Source organism: Pongo abelii, chromosome 6 (assembly GCF_028885655.2).
Source record: "Pongo abelii isolate AG06213 chromosome 6, NHGRI_mPonAbe1-v2.0_pri, whole genome shotgun sequence".
Taxonomy (NCBI): Eukaryota; Metazoa; Chordata; class Mammalia; order Primates; family Hominidae; genus Pongo; species Pongo abelii.
In genome coordinates this window covers 56,321,129-56,342,589 of record NC_071991.2, presented here as the reverse complement: position 1 = coordinate 56,342,589, position 21,461 = coordinate 56,321,129, and the positions used below count along the sequence as shown (strand labels likewise).

Sequence of the window (21,461 nt, the reverse complement as noted above, 5' to 3'; positions counted from 1 at the left end):
TTCCCTGGGACTCAAAGGCCCTCTGCTCCACGGGCATTTCCGGCCCTGACAGGCACTTGTTGACCTAAGCAGTGATACCACACACTTAGTCCACAGAGGAGCCACGGCCCCACTCCTGGAGCTTTATTAATTCCGGGACACTCTACAAAACAAAATTAACCATTCAGTTTTCAATCAATTTGCCCACAAAGCTCTGAGAAGGGGGGACCTACCCCCCTAAGTTGTAGGGCTGGGAAAACAGGCTTTAATCCAACAGAGATCCAAACCGTGGTTCAGCAATTACTTGCTAGGCTTAACTCTCTGGCTCTCAGTTTCTTCCTCTATAGAATGGGAATAATAACTTTATAGAGTTGTTACGTTAGGAGCAATAAACAAACTAATGTCTCCAAAGCAGTTGCCCAGTGCCTGGCCCATAATAAACCTTCAACTGAAAAGGAGCTTTTCATTATATTCACTAGGTTGAGGGCGTTGCCTTGGCTTATACTTGATTATCTCTATTTTTGTTTCACGGAAGAAGGAAAGGTTGATGGTCATTATGTAGCTCTGAAAGAAAAGGCATGTTTTCATCTCATTTGCCAACTCACCAAGATTTGAATCTTGCTTAATTTTTGCTTTTTATGAATGGCTTAAGTGGGGAAGATTTTATAATGAGGCCCAGAAGTGTCTGGGAGTGTCTAAGAGGAAAGGAAGAAACTCTAGTACCCAGGCTTCTCCAATAGACTTTATAGATTACAATGATGCAGTTCAGAGCATTTGTTCTAATGTTAAAAATATGTTCACTATTTATCAGCAGAAAAAAAAAAGGCAAGTAAACAGACATGTATGCAACCCACAGTCCAGGGATAGCATTAAGAGTTGTGGATTATACTCCAGTGCTTCCAGAAGCTGAGAGAATGACCAAAGAGAGTGCGGCAGGGAGGAAATTACCCTACATAGGGAGACTGCATTTTAAGAGTTCATGGGGTCCGGGCACAGTGGCCCACACCTATAATCCCAGCACTGTGGGAGGCTGATCACTCTGGGAGGTGGCTGGATCACTTGAGGTCAGGAGTTTGAGACCAGCCTGGCCAAGGTGCAGAAACCCCGTCTCTACTAAAAATACAAAAAAAAATTGCCAGTGTGGTGGTGCATTCCTGTAGTCCCAGCTACTCAGGAGGCTGAAGCAGGAGAATGGCTTGAATGCAGGAGGGAGAGGCTGTAGTGAGTGAGCCAAGATCACACCACTGTACTCCAGCCTGGGCAACAGGGTGAGACTCTCTCAAAAAAATAAATAAATAAATAAATAAAATAAAAAGAGTTAATGACTAGGCATTGGTAGGTCACTTTTATCTTCTTCCCACACCTAGTTCTCTGTGCATCCTTAGAAAGGAACAGTTAGGGTGCCAAACCCCAAAGCCTTTGCATATTCAGTTTCATTAAATGGAGATGTCTTGGGGCTTCCAGTGTACAAATTGAAAGTATATAAGGAAAGCATGTGTTGTATGAGGGCCTGAATTTCATAATTTATGGATGTTCATTTTTCCCCCTAAGTGTGTCATTCTTTTTGTGATAGACATGATGAGAAAGAAACTGGGAAACATATAGCAGATGTGAGGAAAATAAGATAATGATTCCCCCACTAACTTGTATGCTGTGGGAAAATTGGGACTGTATCTTACTACTCCCTCCACCCACTATCTATCTATCTGCTGTTTATAGTGTAGTGTCTACACTCAGTAACTTATTTGTTGAATAAATGAATGGGTTCCCCTGTTTATAGTATAGTGTCTACACTCAGTAACCATTTGTTAAATAAATGAATGAATTCCTCATTGCTGGAGTGTCTAAGAATTGGCTGCTTGACCACTTGGCAAGGATGTGATTGCAGGGAGTCAAGGCACCAGAGAAATGGCTGGACTCAACCACCTTTAAAGCCACTTGTAGAATCTGACAGGCACAGTAGTATCTGAAAAACTTTTAGGTAGAATGTGGTAAAGCATTTTTCTTTTTTGAGACCTTTTTTGAGACCTCCCGAGGTGCACACCACCATGCCTAGATAATTTTTTTTTTTTCTCTAGAGACAAGGTCTTATTATGTTGACCAGGCTGGTCTCAAACTCCCAGGCTCAAGCAACCCTCCCACCTCGGCCTCCAAAAGTGTTGGGATTATAGGTGTGAGACACTACGCCAACCAAGCATTTTTAATATTAATAATCATATTTTAATTTTGATGTGTATTGAAAAATGTAATTAGAAGATCAAACCTGCAGTTTCAAAGATATTAGTAAGAAGGCTAAATCACTCAAAATTGAGTTAATTTGCACAAACATGTTAAGTAAATAAAAGCTCTTGTATATGTGAACCTAGTAAATATTACCGCAGTGGTTCTGCAATAACTGAAGTGGGGGAAACCCCAGGAATTTGCCACCATTTCTGAGGTCTGCAGAAGGATGATGCAAACATGTAGGTTTTCTCAATCTTGGCCCTATTGACTTTCGGACTTGATCATGCTTTGTTGTGCCCTGTGCATTGCAGGCTATTTAGCAGCATCCTTGGCCTTTACCCACTATATGTCAGGAGCACATCTCCCAACTACGACAACCAAAGAGTCTCCAGACATTGCCAACTGTCCTCTGGTGGTGGTTGGGAAGGGAGGTTGGGTGGCAAAATCAGCATTAGTTGTGAACCACTGCTTAGATGAAGGAGCCAAAAATAGCCAGCTGGCACATATCAGCTGCCAAGGCTTTAAATCAGTTTTAGCTAAAATGAGTCCTTGCAGAATTCCTTCAGGGTATTGACTATGATCCTAATGCATGCAAACATGGAGGGATCATAGCAGAGAGCCAGGAAAGTGAAGATGTCCACTGACTTTGAGGCCAGAGGTGTTCGTGACTTGGCATATGCGTATTTATGATTGCTTTTACAAAACATACAAGGTAAATTTACCCTTTGCTAGACCCTAATGCACTGATTTTTTTCACATTTCTTTAGAGCCAAATGGCTAAGGAAAAAAAGAAACTAGAACTCTAGCTCCCAACACCAGAAAAAAAAAAAATCCTACTGAGTTCATGTAACAGGCACCAATATCTTTTGGTAGTTAAAACAGTACCCAAAAAAGGGACAGTCTCTGAACAGACTAAATTGTTGATATTTTCCAACCACTGCTTTGCCTTGGAGGGACAGAAGCCACAAGCGCCCAGTGTTCTCTGTGAAGCTGAGTGTCCTGCATCAGGCCCTGGGATGCTGGAGAGGATGCTGCAGATTCCGCTACCTTTGAATGACCCTTTCCCTCTCACTGGACCTTTGTCAAAAGAAAAAGGTGTCTCTCTTGAGGCTGGACCAGTGAGCCAAATTTTAAGTAAACAGAAATGGAAGGTGCTAGGCAAACAAACTCCAGCCAAATAGAATATCCAAGGTCTGGATGGCCAGCTGCCACTTTTGAGTTGTTTTCCAGCATAGAACCCTCTAGTTAGGCTGCAGCATTTCAGATTGGAAAAACCAGACCTAAGAAAACAAAATCAAACTCCCAGACTTCATTTCCTAGTCTCACAACACATCTCTGCCCAAGAGGTCAAAAAAGGTATAGGAATTGGGGAAAATATTAGAAACCACCTAATCTGACATTTTATGGAGAAAGAAACTGAGGTTAGGGAAATGGGGGGTCTTCCCTAATGTCACACAACGAGTAGGTGGCAGAATGAGGACTCAGGGAAGTCTCCTGTTGACCTAACTCACTTCTTTGTGATCTTCTATTTTAGAAACTCCGTAAGCCAAAGAAATCCATGTTCTTTTTTCTGATACTAAGTGACTAAGATCAGCTCTAAATTCATCGACTGCTGATGTGGTACTCAGTAGAATGTCTGTGTTCAGTAGAGGATATGGAAATCATCTGGTCACCCATGGAAATAATTGCTTTTCTTTCTTAGTGCAAAGACACATGGTCTAAGTTGCTGCTGAAATTTTGGACACATGAGCCCAGGTCTGGGACTTGGCAAGCAAATAGGCCAGATGGGAACTGTTGCTTGACAAATTGAAAGTTCTTTGTTTCAGAGTGAACCAAACCTGGTCTCAGCTAATCTACCAAAACAAAAAAGCTGGGGGAGGGTATATTGTAGAGCCCATTTTGATAATTATTTTTTTGGCACAAACTACTGCTTATACCAAAAAGCATTGTGGATTTATCATATAAATAATGACATCCCCAAAGCTGAACACTGCAAATGTAGCTATTAGGGACTTGTTGGAGTGCTTGCTTAAAGTATGTTTTTGTAGTATTGAATATCTCTGTGGAGTGCTGCTTCATCCCAAGGCAAACTATGGGTTTAAAAATAGATCAGTCCAACTGGATCTTACAGTCACTAAACAGCTAACTGCTTTAGAGGAGCAAACTCAAATTCGTTTAAAAAAATGAAAAAATGAAGAGTTGATTTCCACCAGACAATCAATACATATTATTAATACCTTGTATTTACAAAGTACTTTTATATTAAGACCTAAAACTCTGATTATAACCTACGTAGGGGAATACAAAATGGTGATTTTCCTCAATTTATAAAGCAAGGTAATTCAGAGTAAGAAAATGCCTCCAGAAGGCCTGGTTTTTATTTCCCTACTAGACTTCCAGGCCACATTTGATTTCTTTTATGCATTTTGAAACATTTGCTATCTGGTTGTTCTCTTCCAAAATGAATTCAAGGTGATTCCACTTATGTTCCCTTGAAAAGGGTTTTTACTTAAAATATAGTCTAGTATTTGTGCATTTGCTACACTAATCAGTCTTTCACTATGGAATCTTTAAGATGATTATGCATGTGCACAGCACACAATTCATTCTTCTTTCTCTAGGATAGTGATTCTTGACCTTTCTTAAGCCAAAGGCCCCTTATGAAATATAATGAAGGCTCCATAGACGCTCTCTCAGTAATATGGACACATAAATGGACATAGAAAATTTTGCTCTAAAATGAAACTATAAATGTTGCTTTGAAATCTGCCCTACTAAGATTTGGAAGCATAAGAGGTGCTAGAACTGGCTCTCTTATGAAAGATAAGACCTGAATTATAAGCATATTTGAGCATATTGAAAGTAGCTAAGTAATGAATAAAAGTCAAGATTGAATCTTTCATTAGATAATTGGGTAATTTGCTTTCTCAATAGAAGGTGACACAGAATTGCTTGTAGAATAAAAAAAAAATTCTTTCTAGAAGGAACTTAGAGAAGTAGTTCAACCATCGTGTTTTATAGTTGGTTGGCATGGCAGCTTGGGAGCTCAAACCCTATTATTCTCAACTCTCAGGTGAGAGTTCGTTTTCCTACTGGACGCTGCCCCATGAATTTCTATGGCTTATATGGTTATTAGGCCTTTATTTAGTCCTTGCAGCATCGTAGTTATGTGTATATGGTATAAACAAGAAGCTGATTGCCCTTCTCTACTGAGGACATTAATTGGTATTCATTTTCCCACAATAACATGGCTAATTATTAACATGTTACATTAAGAAATATGTCCTGCCAGGCACAGTGGCTCATGCCTGTAATCCCAGCACTTGGGAAGGCTGAGGCTGGAGAATCACTTGAGGCCAGGAGTTCAAGAGCAGCCTGGGCAAAATAGCTACACCCCATCTTTGCAAAACATTTTTTAAAATTAGGTGGGCATTGTGGCACATGTCTGTAGTCCCTGCTACTCAGAAGGCTGAGGTGGGAGGATTGCTTGAGCCCGGGAGGTAGAGGCTGCAGTGAACCATGATGGTGCCACTGTAGTCCAGCCTGGACAACATAGCAAGACCTTGTCTCTATAACAATAAAAAAGAAAAAAAGAATATGTTCATATTCACATATATCTTTAAATGATGGTCAGTTGTCTCAATATTCTCAGGGTGCTGCATTTTTACAGATCCTCACAACACTCAGGCCTTTGGTCTCTGTACTTACAACATATTGCTTTATTAATAAAGTGTTTTGCTGTTCATAGACTAAATGCCAGCAAAGTCATATACTTTGTATGGGGTTTTGGTGATAGGCCAGGGCACCACATGTGCTGACTAGTGCTCTTTTTATAGTAAAACAGCCTTATGAAAGCAGAAATTTATTGTGAAACTGTTTGGGGCATGCCAAATATCATAGGCAGTTAGTTATTTGCTAACTGTAGAAACCCAGAGAATAGAATTGAGTGTTTTCTTAGGGAAGGGGCAATGGACACTTTGTGCCTGGGAGATCGAATGCTGCCAAGAAAGGGTTTCATTGCCCAGGACATAGTCGGGGAAGAAATGGAGACTAAATTCAACCTCTCCAAGATGGCCACAGGCAGGGGTGTTTTTTTCTTCCAAAAGTATAAGAAAGCAAGAGAACCCAGTTTTGTTTTTAATACTTTTCTTGTTTGTTGTTTTCTAGGTAGAAAAGTGTGGATTCACTAGAAATTGGAACTTGATTCCATTTTCTAAGATCCATTGTCTACATTATCTGCAGCTGAGAGCTTCTATTCGGGGGGCAAGGTGTCTAGCAGTTTCGATTTCAGAAAAGTGTTATTTCTGTAGTCTAAATGCAAATAATATGACATTTCCTTCTGAAGCAAATACACACACACACACACACACACACACACACACACACACACATAAACACATCTCTGTTTCCTTTCTTGGTTTTTGTTTGGTTGTTTTTTTTTTAACCAGAGATTGCCTTCATATAATGGTCTAGAAGTGACTTTCTTTTATATATGCTATTTTGAGCAGAAGGAGAACTGAGAAAAAGAAGGAAGGCCATCTGAATTTAGATAGGTGTAAAGTCAAAGAGGAAGAAGTTAGTGTTTAAGGCTAAAATAAATTGTCCTGTAAGTTATCCCACTGACCCTGGAATTGACAGGGTCACTTTTGGTTTCCACAGAGCCCCTTATCAATCACATTCATTTGGAGTTGGGAGGTACAATTTGCCTTCTTGTATGTTCTGAGATGTAAGAGCAATTTTCTTGTTTGATTAAGTGATTTATTCATCATTAAGGCTAATTTCCCAAATAGTCATTTTTATTTTGTAAAAATAAAGTTTGGAAGAGAAAGGGAATGAGATGAGATTTGTAGATGAGATTTCTATTATTTTGTTATTGTTTTATTATTTTTATTTTGTTATTAATATTACTCAATATATGGTTGCTTATAATTTATTTCACAAAGAAATTTAGAAATGGGAGATATTCCTTAAAACGGATTTCAATTTTTTTTAGAGTAACTTCTAGAATCCCAAACATACTTTCCTAGGTGATAAATACATGGCTGAAAAGCCAAGTTCATATTGAAAGTGTAGGTCCAACTTAATGACAGCAATGTTAATCATCCTTTTCTGTGTGCATGCATTTTTTAAGTCTCCTACATGTGAAGTATAATGCCTGGCAGCCACAAATAAACCTTGACCAAAGAGAGGATATTATTGATCACAATTTTTAAATGGCTTATTCAAGATAGCACTACATTTACAGTTCACTTTTATCAAGTGGAAGCATCTCGGAGCCGCCATCTATTTTATGTTTATATTTGTAGACAATGGGTGCCAAGTTCATTATTCTACAAAGCTATGAGCATGCCTGTGTGAATTACTATTAACAGATAAAATAGAGATCTGAGGCACTTACATGAGTAAATAAGAAGAAAACCCCACACCATCCACAATATCCTGATATTGAGGGGGGAAACAGTATTTTATAGACCGAAATTGACCAAATAATCAATGAACTCAATCAAATTAATTCAATCATGGCCCAAAACTTCATTGCCTCTTGCCACCCTGAGCTGGCATCATCCACCTGCAGCTGACCAACATGTGTACTGTGTGCTTCCATGCCTCCTGCTCAGTGGGCATCAGGCAGGTGGATGTGCTCTGCTCAACAGTATCCCATGAACAGTAATTGAGTAGGAGATGGTGGGGAGAGCTGGGATTCATGACTGAAGGTCAATTAATTTTCAGATATTCTTTTTAGATTGAGCAACACAGACTTCTTTTGGAAAATCTGATGGTAGATGAGTCAGCTTATTCTGATTGCATTTCAGGTGGAAGCCACAAATCCTACCACATAATTCTGCCCAATGCGTGCCTCATATTCACATTCTCAATTGGATGTCAACCTGAGCTTGTGAAGGTTACCATAGTTAAATGTATTAAGTGCTTAGTATGTGCTGGGTATTGTTCTAACTGTTTCCCATCTATTACTGTATTTAATCCTCACAGTAACACAAATAATGTTGTACTCTTCTTATCCCCATCTTATAACGAGGTTGCTGGAGCTCAGCTGGGTTATGTAATCTACCTAGGGTCACGCAGTCAGTGTGGAGTAAGGATTCTCACCTGGCTTCAGTTCCCATCACCTAAGGGTGTGGTCTAGCCTTTTAATAAGGTTCAGCTCTTGAGTTAAAACCTAATCTCTTCAGAAAGCCCCTAGGAAATGTGAGGGCCAAATTAAAGGTAAGCTACAAACTTTCAGGCGAACCACACTAAATAATATTCTCAATGTCATTTAGACATAACGGAAGAGTTTGCCAGTTTTGTTGTTGAAAGTGCACAGGGCTTTGGGTTTGTATCCTCTGGTCTTCTCAACATGGTTTTAATACATCTCTTTTAGAATGAAGTGTCTATGTTGAAAAATGAGGTGGCCCAGCTGAAACAGTTGTTGTTAACACATAAAGACTGCCCAATAACAGCCATGCAGAAAGAATCACAAGGATATCTAAGTAAGTCACCGACTTTTTCACTTTTCTTTAGTGTCCAATATTTTTTGCCACTAAGTTTTCACTGAATTTGATTGAAAGAGCAAAAGTAAAGTATAGATTGTACTTCCAGGCAGATATACAAGAATTCTTGAGTGGCTTCCAGACTATTCTTCCAAGGGGATCCCTTTTTCCTGACCCCTGTGCAACACCATGCCCACCACCTCCTGATAATTTCTGGCTACTCCTTCCCTGGCATTTCAAAGTATCAGAAAAAATACCAAATTCCAGTTTTGCAGCCAGTAAGAAAAGAGCCAGCTGAAGCCCAAGTACCAGTGGCCTAGCAGTCTCCTTCAGAAATCTGTGGGCTGGGAACCAGGCCTTGGGTGAATCATATCCAGTGCCTCCAAAAACACTGCATGTTACTCACTGGGCTAAAAAGCTAGTGACTGGCCTCAGTTTACCAATACATAAAATGATCCCTTCCTTCAGACTCCCGTTTCTGCATCTGGAATGCCAGTTGGTTAAATGATAATTGAGTAGGGATGGTGGGAGGAGCAGGGATTCATGGCTGAAGGTCAATTTATTTTCAAATAATTTTTTAGATTGAGCAACACAGATTCTCCCACCACATGTGAGTATTTTTCCACATTTGATATATGGATGGCTATTTAAAAAGACAAGATGGGGAAGTTCACATATCCACGACTGAAACACATCAAATCATTTTACTGATATAGAAAGCATGGCTTTGCTCATAGATATAAACTGAAAAGGCATAGCATTGTGACAACAGTTGAAAAGAAAGTTTTGAAATTAACTTTCAGAAGAAAATGTGTGAAACTTCTATTTCAAGTAAATATCTAGTACCGTTTCTCTGAGGAGTCCACAAGTCCATACAAAAAAGACCTATATTGGTGTGTGTATGTGTGTGTGTTGTCTTTTTTTTCTCCCTAGGTCCGGAGAGTAGCCCTCCTGCTAGTCCTGTCCCGGCTTGCTCCCAGCAACAAGTCATCCAGCATAATACCATCACTACTTCCTCATCGGTCAGCGAGGTGGTAGGAAGCTCCACCCTCAGCCAGCTCACCACTCACAGAACAGACCTGAATCCGATTCTTTAAAATGCACCATCAGACCTGGCCTCCAAGAAGAGCTGTAGCGTACCATGCGTCCTTTCTTTTAAGGGCATTTTTAGAATTAACTCAGACCTGGAAGACTCCTCAGTTCTTCAAAGACTGGCTTTCATTTTTATAGTTATTATGGAAATGTTGTCTTTTATACTTAGTTATATAAGAAAAAAGGGAGTTATGCAATTAATATCTATCAGCTTGGGAAATGCTTTGGTGCTTTTCTCCAATTTTCTGGTACCAGTTACTTGTTTATAAACTGAACCTTTTCTGTATATAGCCATGGTTTCATTCTTATCAGTCCAACCCTTTGCCTGAAACATTGAATCTTGCTAAACCACAGCTTTTAGCCAAAATGAGGTATACCTAGATGTCAAGTAAGACAGATCCAAGGTTAACTGGGTAGGAAATCTTTTGACATCTTAACTCATGTTGAGTTCGTGCTGTGGTGTCACCAGAATTCCAGATAAACACACAGCCTTTCCCATACCTTTTTTTTTCTTACTATAAAATATTATAAGATCCATTGATGTCCAAATAATACCACTGAGCATCTCTTCACCTCTCCTTCTCCTCTTGGTCCACTTGCTAATGCCCAGTTTTCTTCTCCATTTCCACTTTTTCTTAGGCTCCCTATTTACTCTTCATTTTGACTTCCTTCTGTTTTATTTTTTTCCCTTTAGCATTGCATGTGAATAAGAAAATAATGTTTAAAGAAAAAAAAAAAAAGCAAACCTCCAAAATGTGGACCTAACCATTGCTTCACTTACACTTCACCCACAGCTGGAGTTCATTCAACTCTTGCTTTTCACAAAATAGTAACCAGGAGATGTTTAATGTGCCTGATTTAATGTTTTTAATAATCAGAGCAAATGAAAGTGGTTTAGTTATAAGTGAAGCACGGTTGAATACCAGCTGGGGAGACACTAGGGAAGGGAGCTTTGTAAGCCTTGATTGTGAAAGTCCAAATTTTGATGTGGGGCTATAACATGACACCCTTGGATTGCAACTGGTTTTATATGGCCTGTCTATAACGTTGAAAATCCATGTACTATATAATAATTCAGAAGGGCTCTATTCACTACACAGATTACATTGTTCAATCATCAGCTGCTAATAGCCTAAGATTTATTATTTTTTTTTTTCTTAAGCCTATGGAACCGGCTTTGCTGTTCTGGGGGGTGAAAATAGACTAACTACTGGAGAAACAAAGAGAGAAAGAAAACCCAGTGTTTCCATAGGGGCACTTTTAGCCTTCCCACAACAGTTAAGCACTCTTGGACTGCTGAAGGAACCCCATGGATGAGGCACAGGCTACTTCACTCTTTTTTTTTCTTTTTTGAGACAGAGTCTCACCTATTGCCCAGACTGAAGTGCAGTGGTATAATCACGGATCACTGCAGCGTCATCCTCTGAGTTCAAGCTATCCTTCCCCCTCCGCCGCCTGTGTAGCTGGGACCACAGGTTCACATAACTATGCCTGGCTAATTTATTTTTACTTTTATTATAAAATAAAAGATGAGGTCTCTCTTATGTTGCCCAGGCTGGTCTCAAACTATCCTACTTCTTCCTCCCAAAGTGTTGGGATTATAGGTGTGAGCCACTGCACCCAGCCTACTTCACTCTTCTGAATTATTCTGATTTATTTTCAACAACTTTTGTGAACTTGCCCATGATACAAAGCAGATAGTCTCTGAACCACAGTCGTGCCTCCTTGAAACAAGCCATTCTACTGTGCTAATGTTTTAATATCACATCTCACAAATAACAGGGGTGAATGTTTCTCTCTAGCAATCTAGGCAGGTGCTGGTGTTTCATCTCCATTTGAATGCTTGACCTCTTAACGTGTGTGTGTGTGTGTGTGTGTGTGTGTGTTCATGGGTTTTAAAAGAACAGTATTTTACAAAAGGTGTAGCTTTTATAAGAGTTCAGAAAAGGGAAGGATGTGTTTTTTTCTCTCACTATAGTATAAGAATCTATTTTGGAGAAAAAAAGAAAATATGAGGGTCTCGAAGCATGATTTTTATATAACTAGTTTCAGTTTTATCTAATAACTTACTTTTTAAATCAATATTTATCAACAATCTTTCCGTGTATGCAGTGCTTTCAAAAGATGGTTTTGAGTGTCCAGTGAAACTTATGACTTGGATATATGGTTGAAGAATCAAAACAAAAGCAAAAAAAAAAAAAAAGAAAGAAAAAAGAGAAAAGAGAAAAAAAGAAAAAATGCAAACGGAATAATTTTCTATTATATTTTAGACAAACATATCATTTTCAAGTATTTTAAATACTGAATTCATAGTTGTTGTTTTTTAAATTCCAACACTAACAGCTGAATGGTTTAATCTGACTGGCTTCCTAAGAAATGTTTAAGACTCAGCTTTAAAAAGAAGTTAACATTCATATCTCTGTTTTGAAATCAAAAATCATATTTCAAAATTCTTTCCTAGGACCATCTATCTGTCTCCCCTCCCCCCCCCAAAAAAAGGAGAAAGAGTGCATTAAAGTGTTTAGTTGGGTTTTTTAATTTTTAATTTTTATGTTATGTTTTGCTTTAAGTAAACAAACATTTTTCTTTCTTTACTGCATGCATAGCACTTAATAAAATGGATTTTTAAAAAATCCACTAGTAATATCAGAATGTCCAGGGAGTGACTGTCACTACAATGATGGTTTAGTTTACTTCTGTTCCACCTTTTGATTGAAATATTCAGTTGTTAGGCTGAAAGCCTCTGCAGTTAAGAACTTGCCTGAGTTTTCTTCGTTCAGCAACTTGACAGTTTGACTGATGTGCATTATATATAGCTCAATTATGTCTGTTTTTTATGCTAAGTAGGAAAACCAACCACACACATTAGCAAACCGGCCTCAACATATAATTAGAATAAACTGTCTTCTTGTTCTACTCAGGGCCTTTAGGTGTGTTCATTCACGGTATGGAAATACAGTAAATGAAAGATTCCAACTAGTTGTCAGTGCTTCTTGAAATTCCAAACAGAAAGATACATTGGTCAAATCCAGCACTTGGCTTATCAATATTAAGTCTTTTACCTAAAGGCCCAGCCGTCACCAGACAACAGAATAATCAATCTGCCTGAAAATCCCTCCTCCTTGTCCTACACTTTTTGCCTGTTTGGGAGAATATCTTTGTACTCCATTCTCCTCCCTCAGCCAGTTACTAGGTCACCCATCCATGTGTTCATGAATCAGCCATCACGTCCTTCAGAGCACCTGTCCTAAGGAGGGAAAATCCTGCCACACTGCCTCTCCCCATTCATGTGTGGTTTTCTTGATCGGCGAGATCTGTCTCTGAAGTCACTGCCAGCCTCCCTGGGAACGTCTATAGTGCCTCCCCTGCCTTATGTGATGGGAGTTAACAACTCAGATAAGTACACCTGAGAGCATTTCTACCAGGTAAACTGTCACTTAAATGGAGGTGTCCACATCTTAATTGTTTCTCCTTGACACATTTCTCAATCCACGATGCCAGGAGAGGTAGAGTGAAAATGCTAGCCATGGATGAATGTACTAATTTGAAAGCCAAGTGTTAAGTCGCATGTTTTCCCATTACACTACTACTCAGCCCTCTCCTGCGGCCACATCAACGGATGCAAGCCACAGTCTTAATACAGCCTGTGGGAGACAAGCAGTTTGTGTGCTCACAGTATATATTACAGTAATTTTAGGGTGACTTAGAGCAAATACTCTTCAGATCCTATGTAGTCAGTGAAACAAAATGGAGAGCGTATTCTGATAGAGGGATGTCGACGATGAATGTTCTGGTGGTTGTTGCCTGTTAAGTAAACTTTAGCGTGTAAGTTGAGTTTGTCATTAAAATCATAAACCAGCTGCGGTAACAGACAAGCCTTTGGCTGGGGAGTTTTAAGCCTCGGTAACTGCTATAAAACTAGCCATCCAGTTAGGATAGAATGTGTTTCTTTCTGGTTAAAAAAAGAAAAAACCATCTAAGAAAATATATATGTATGTATGTGTGTATACAGTGGAATTCAAGGACCAAAGCAAAATTTGAACAGGAATCTATTAATTTAGAATTTTATAAGATATTTATTAATAAATGTTATTTTTAAACATTCCATTTGAACAGTATTCTGTAGGATCTACTTGTTTCTAAAGTGTTAGTCCATAATAAACTACTATAGTTATGTGTATTTTCATTTTTCAGGGTTTCAAATGGCTATTCTCCATCATTTGGTGGAAATGTTTGCTTAGATCTCTGTGCATAGACATTTCAAGGATTTTTGTTGCTCTGTGAGTTATTTTTTAATCAACATTCTAAACAGTTTTTTTAAAACATTTATTTCTGTTTTCATTTTTAAAGTAAGCTCTTTCATTTAGGAAGCAGAGTTCAGCTAAAGGGAATCAGTAACTATAACTGGAACAGCTTTCTTGTAGAAGTGTAAAAACAACTTCATCTCTGCCTCTCTCCACCCCACCCCAATTTCCTAGAAAGCCTTGCACTATTCAGCTCCCTTAGTGCTTTTTGTCCCTTCCCGAACAATATGCAGTAGCTTTAAGCCATTCAAGCTCCATTATGCAGTATATCTGAGAAGGGAAAGGAAACAACCCATTTAAATTTGAATAAAACCGTGCCTATGCGAACAGTAGCAATTTAGAATCTCTTTTCTGCTTTTAAAATAATTTATATTTAAAAATTGCACTTTAGCTTTTTGATCCCTTTGTATTTCTCTTATTCTCTTTCTAACCTCTTCTCTGTCCTCAAACTTGCCTTTGCTCCCCACCCGTCCTCCAAGGCTCTGAGCGGCATCATTTAAAATACTTTACAGATATTTGCACCAGGTACATTTATGTGTGTCCATTGGTAGCACAGCTGAGACCTGTGTCTCACATCAGCCTACGTGAAGCCTACTACAAGAATGCCAAGGAGAAGAGCCAGTACACTATATGGTTTATACTCTTTATCCCTTTATTCATAGCATGTTTTTAAAAAATGTTATATTATGCAACAGATGTGAGGCAGCAGCTAAGCTATACTTAAGAATTTTCTCTTATCTTCCAAACCAAAGTGTCCTGAATAAGCCAGGAGACTTATTCTTTTGTGCATCCTGGTGCACATCTGACTGTTGTCCTAGCCATAGACTCTCTGAGGCCACTGAAAGAACAGTGGCCCTATCGATTTCATTCCTAGGTCTCAAAAATACAATGTTGCCTTGTAACATAATTAGGGACAGCACCTCTATTTCACAATTATAATCTAAGGTAGGATAAGATGACACAGCAGCAATAAACTTACAAGTAAAATTCAATACCAAAACAAACACAAAGAAATTTTAAAAACAAAAAACCTAGCTCGTCATGTTGTGAAAATGAAAAAGTGTATGTCCATTCAAAATATTTTACTATTTCTTGTGGAGTTTTTCAGTGATGTAATGCTTGTAGCCAAATTGCTTAAAGAGCGTTTATATATTTTTTTCCTTATAAATTGTCTATTTTTTAAAAAAACTATTTAACCACAGCTGAAGTGGGAGGTAAGGCCAAATTGCCAACTTTTGTTAAAAGATTAATACTCTTAAGTGGCACTCTGATACCTTTCCAACTTGTCATCAGAAAGGAATCAATAATTACCACCTGTTGTATTTAGACCAACTTACAATATCTAGCTCATTAGAAGCCAGGATCTAGAAAGCTCCTTCTAAGCCATTTAAGATATTCTTACATTGAGCTTCATATTATAGAACTTTATAGGATTGGATTTTTTACAATAGAATAATTTAGCCTCAGGACTGAGAATGTGGAAGCTGAATAAATTAGCTTTAAATACGTCATTAAAATCTTATGCACAATAAGCTCATTAGATTCTAGTTTTCTCCTTTAGAATACCAATGCCACAGACACTACAGGAGATGATGAAAGGTATCAGTTGTGTTGAGTGGAGGGGGTTTAAGAGAAAGGACTCTTCCCAACCAGCAGCCAGTAGAAAATACAACCTATTCACCTTTTTCCCTTCTAAGTTCTGCTAAATCACATCTGCCTCATAGAGAAAGGAATGTTGCCTTTGAGAACTGTCTTGGAGAACAGATAAGCTTGAAATGTTCTCTCTAGAGAGGACATAGGGTTTGGGATCCTCTGAAAAGGCCCAGAAAAATAGCTCAGTTCAAACACAATGTTCTAGGACAATTGGAATATAAATATTGTCCAAAAATATAATTAAAAGAAAAAAGTTTAGCACTGTGTAAAGTAAGTGTTAACTGAGGAAGTCCCAAAAAGGTGCTGTCACTTTAAGTTCTGGACTTGGGGTTGTTTGTATTTGTAAACAGCAAAGCATTTGTGTTTGTTTGTCTATTTGTAAAGCAACCACCTTCCTTATTGGAAGGAGAAAAAAAGGGGTACATACATGTAAATACTTGCTGCAGCATTTAATATGTTAATTTTGTGTTAAGCTTTTTGTTGCTTCGTGAACACATTTATTGTTACCAATGGACAATGAGTTCATTAAGACTGTTCAACTAGGTCAGATTTTTACATCTCTTTCTAGCAAGAAGAGACAAGATTTTGTGCATTTGTACAAGTGTTAATATCACTGCAATTCCGATATAATAAAGCACTCAAATGCAAATAATATATGTCACCTTTGTATGATGAAATTTGGGGTTGGGGGTAATGACATCTATTCCTCACATAGTCTTGTCAGAGGCATGTGAACCAGAGCAACTCCACCTTGAATAGGAGCTGAGTAAAATAAGGCTGAGACCTACTGGGCTGCATTCCCAGATGGTTAAGGCATTCTAAGTCAGTGGATGAGATAGGTTGGCACAAGATACAGGTCATAAAGACCTTTCTGATAAAACGGTTTGCAGTAATGAAACCAGCTAAATCCCACCAAAACCAAGATGGTGACAAGAGTGACCTCTGGTCATCCTCACTGCTACACTCCCACCAGCGCCATGACAGTTTACAAATGCCATGGCAATGACAGGAAGTTACCCTATATGGTCTAAAAAGGGGAGGCATGAATAATCCACCCCTTGTTTAGCATATCATCAAGAAATAACCACAAAAATGGGTAACCAGCAGCCCTCAGGGCTGTTCTGTCTATGGAGTAGCCATTCTTTCTTTCCTTTACTTTCTTAATAAACTTGCTTTCACTTTACGGATTTGCCCTGAATTCTTTCTTGCACGAGCTCAAGAACCCACTCTTGGGGTCTAGACCAGGACTCCTTTCCGATAACAGTCTCATTCATGACTTATAAACCAAGGCTTACCCTTTCAGGGTCACCATTATCTAGGGACAAAAGGAGATCAGATTTTCTCCTTCCCAGACCAGCACTACATTCCCACTGCCTCTTCCATCCAACTTCCCAACTGAGGTCACTAATCCAGCATATTCACAGTGAGTTGGCCATACAACTTAATTTCACTTTAAGTGAGTTTGGAATTAGCTGATTTTAACAGTCAAGAAATAAGGGCAGCCTAAGGTCATGTTCCAGCCATGTCTAGGAACCAAGAATCACGTGCTGGCTTCTCAGACAATCAAATCCTGGGGTTCTTTGCTTGATCTCCAGAGGAGTCCTAAGGGTAGTCCTAGTCCTTTTATGTGTTCCTTTAGATATTGCCCTTCCTTTCTTCCTCCTCTTGCTTTTATTCCTTTTTCTTTTTTTAGTCATTCTCCTTTTCCTCTTACACTCAATATCTGATCCATCAGCAAGATCAGAATCTAACCATCATGTAGCACCAATCTTAAAGTTATGCCCTGACCAAGCCATCAACATCTCCCACCTGGATTATTACAATAATCTTCTAACTGGCAACCAGAGGGAGGCTTTGAAAATGGATGTCAGACCACATCCCCTCACTGCTAAAAACTCTGCAAGGACTTCTCACTTCATTCAAATCAGGTAAAAGCAAAAATTCTTCCACCACCCACTTTAAGTTCTGTAACAACCCGATGTGACCCACCCCCACTTCATTCATTGCCTGAGCTCATCTCCCATCATTTCTCTTCCTTCTCCCCCTCTCCAGCTTCACTAATGTCTTTGCAGTTCCACAAACCTCAGAAGCACCATCCATCTGAGAGCCTTTTCACAACCTGCGAAGAATATTCTTCACCCCAATATCAGCATAGCTCACTACCTCTAGCGTCTCCCTATCAGTAAAGCCTTTTCTTAGCTTCCTATACAAAATTACATCACTTGTCTGCCTTGCCCAGGCTATATTTTCTATAGTGTTTAGCACCACCTACCACAATTTATATTTACTTGTTGTTTTTGTTGCCACCACAAGAGCAAAGGTATTTCCTATTTTGTTTAAATTTGTCACCAAGATCTAAAACAGTGGACACACAATGGGCACACGAAAAACATTTCTGGAATGGATGACCGACAGGTCATCCATTCTATCTTCCTCCTATTCTCAGAACATTCCAACCCTTCCACCTGCTCCTGCAGCCAAAGCAGCTGTATTTTTTTTTTTGAGATTCAGTCTCACTCTGCAGCCCAGGTTGGAGTGCAGTGGAGCGATCTCGGCTCACCACAACCTCCGCCTCCTGGATTCAAGCTATTCTCCTGCCTTAGCCTCCCAAGTAGCTGGGACTACAGGCACATGCCGCCATGCCTGGCTAATTTTTGTATTTTTAGTAGAGACGGGGTTTCACTATGTTGGCCAGGCTGGTCTCGAACTCTTGACCTCGTGATCCACCCACCTTAGCCTCCTACAGTGCTGGGATTACAGGCATGAGCCACCACGCCCGGCCAAAGCAGCTGTATTTTAAAACCAGTACCAAGACATGTCATTGGACACATGGCAGTGGGAGATGATATTTGTAATCGGTACAGAAACAACTGGGGGAAATGATCGCTGTTCTAATAGCGATCCCATCTGTTACATTTACATTTAGACCACTCAGTATTCTCATAGTTCCCAGGAGAGTCTTTCTAATGCCCATTCCACACTCATTTGCAATTTCAAAAGCCATTACTATTGGTTAAAAAAATTGTTATGATCCTACATTTGTACTTTGAATGCAGCCAATTCCAATCTCTATCCTACCTCTCATCCCTGTGTGTCCCTGGAGCTTTGTAGTGTTCTTTATCTTACACTTGCTGATGTGGCTGGTAACTGGTTGATGACTAGATCACATTTTATTTTTGCATTACATATTCTCTTATCCAACAAAAATAATTTTTTATCAAGTCAACCTGCCTTGTGTTTTGAGACCTAAGTATGTTTATTAAGAGATTGTAAAAATTTGGAGCAATGATGGGTCCTCTTTTTAAAGTCATTGAAAACAAGCCACTTTGATAGGCCTGCTCCCATGGCAGTAATGTTGATTTTATCAAACCAGCCATAAAAATTAGGCTGCCAAAGAATGGGAGGGGGGGAGACTAAGTTTAAATCTATAAAAATAGAGTCTGGATTCAGACTTGCATACTTCAGAAGATACTTCTTTTTGGCAACTATAGATGGCTTTTCAAAATGGCTGAAAGGATGGATAAATTATAACATCTGAAAATAGTTGTCTATTAGCTAGTAGACCTAGCAAAACATTATTATTATTGAAAATTATTATATTTAAACCCAGAAATAAAGCCATGAAGCTTTTAGTAACCATAAAGTTTCATCTTATATGTTGTCAAATACTGTGTCTTCACCAACATTATATTTCCTTGTACCCAGCTGGAGGCTGAATCATAGCAATTGTCATCAATCTTCTATAAATCTTTTTACTACAATATTACTCCAATATATAGACCCAACAGGCTATAAAAGGTCTCCCATAAGTCACTTGCACTTGTACTTTCTCGGAAGGACAGCTGCCTACATGTTTATTTAAATGAATCAAATAGGAAGATTCTAGTTCATTCATAACACGTTCTTATTTTTCAATACTCTTACAGCAAGAAAATTGTTTCAACCATCTAAGATTGATTGTTTTATTCCATATACACAGGACAAGTCCTTGATATACTATTATTACATTTGGGTTATTCTAAATAGAGCATTCTCTGTTTAAATCTAGTCCACCAACTTTGATCTTGATTGATTCACCTCCTAGTCAAAGTGGATTTGCTTTAAGAAAGAGAAACCTTATCAAGTAGGCTCAAATGATAGGAGATTTCTTATAAGGGTATAAGGGGTAGCTAGTGGAGCTCAACCAGGCACTGTGGCAATTATAGGAGGCTTCCGGAAGGTCATTAAATGGCTAATCTCCTGGCTTGTCTTTGGCTCTGAGGCCACATGGTTTTTCATTCTGCTCTGTGCCTGCTTCTCTCTCTGTGTAAATTGATTTGTACACTCACTCAACTGCTTCTATGTTGGCCCATCATTTCTTCTCCAAAACAATAGCATCACCTCCACACCCTAGCATATCTATGGGCTTCCAATTCAAGCACTCGACCAACTCATAATGCCTCCATCTTTCTATTCCAGTTTCCCAGGAGAGAGAATCTGATTGGCCATATCGGATGAGGCCTGCATCCCTAGTCCAATCAGCTATGTGTGGGGAAGCAGGGTTACATGCTCCTACTTCTGGAGACAGGGTAGGATTTCCAGAAAGGGAGTGAGGAGAAAATGATTGCTAAAAAGAAATAATTGGTGGTTCTAAAGCTACCGCGTAAGAATCTAGTCACTTTCTATTAAAACCTACCGAGGGATTAAAGTACGGTGAGGAGACTAGCACAAAATTAGACATCTAGTAGATGGTAACAAATGTTTGTTGAATGAATGAATGGTTAATGAATTCTTGGTTTTTTGTTTGTTTGGGGAGGTGGGTGATGGAGTTTCTCTCTTGTCGCCCAGGCTGGAGTGCAGTGGTGCGATCTTGGCTCACTGCATCCTCCGCCTCCCGGGTTCAAGTGATTCTCATGCCTCAGCCTCCCAAGTAGCTGGGATTACAGGCACCTGCCACAATACCCAGCTAATTTTTATATTTTTAGTAGAGACAAGTTTTCACCATGTTGGCCAGGCTGGTCTCTAGCTCCTGACCTCAGGTTATCTGCCTGCCTGAGCCTCCCAAAGTGCTGGGATTACAGGCGTGAGCCACTACTCCTGACCCTACGAATTCTTGTTTTATTGAAAGCTTTGAAGTGAAGCAAATAGAATATTCATTGAAGATTACATAAGTAACTTCACAAAGCTAAAGATTCTGTGGATGTAATAGCTTAGCTTGTATTCCATAAAATCCAAAATATAAAAGTTAACCATCAGCAAGAGTGAGATTTTATTTTGCCATGTTTTATAATGATTTACTGCTCTCTTACTTTAAACTGATTTTATACATATGCTTTCCCAGAAAGGCTACTACTATGTTGTTCTTATAAACTCATAGGTGACTCAAATGTGTTAGTGTTTATAAGGATGTTGGCATAATGTCTCTCTAGGATGGGGTCAGGAAACACTCTTGTCCCCAAACTCCCTCCAAGTATTATATTAACTATCTTAATAAATCTTTGTGACAAGGAAACAGGACAGTTCCCATCAATAAGCCTCCAAGAAAGCAATGAGTATTGCTACAAAGAAGAGTAGAACAAGTGCTTAACGAAGAATCTAAAAACCTGGAGTAAGAACTAATAGTTCTGTATTTTAATACCAGAGTGTCTATTGATTTCCTATGTGACCTAAACAAACACAAATCTTGGTTCTTTGTCTCCTTTGTCAGTATAAACATACTCAGGGTGAAGTGGGCATAATT

At 39.0% G+C, this 21,461-nt stretch overlaps 1 protein-coding gene across 4 annotated transcripts in view; it reads left to right on the top strand.

The window, feature by feature from the left end:
- The window catches only part of CREB5 (cAMP responsive element binding protein 5), a 416,932-nt gene extending 399,018 nt beyond the window's left edge, over positions 1–17,914 (top strand). For 3 of the 4 annotated variants that reach the window (XM_054559357.2, XM_054559355.2, XM_009242928.4), the window contains 2 exons: positions 8,585–8,693; positions 9,627–17,914. In XM_054559357.2, the coding sequence (XP_054415332.1) occupies positions 8,585–8,693; positions 9,627–9,790 (273 nt within the window). In that variant the 3' untranslated portion in view covers positions 9,791–17,914. The other variant, XM_054559356.2, reaches the window with a different exon arrangement.
- The last annotated feature ends 3,547 nt before the right edge of the window (positions 17,915–21,461 follow it).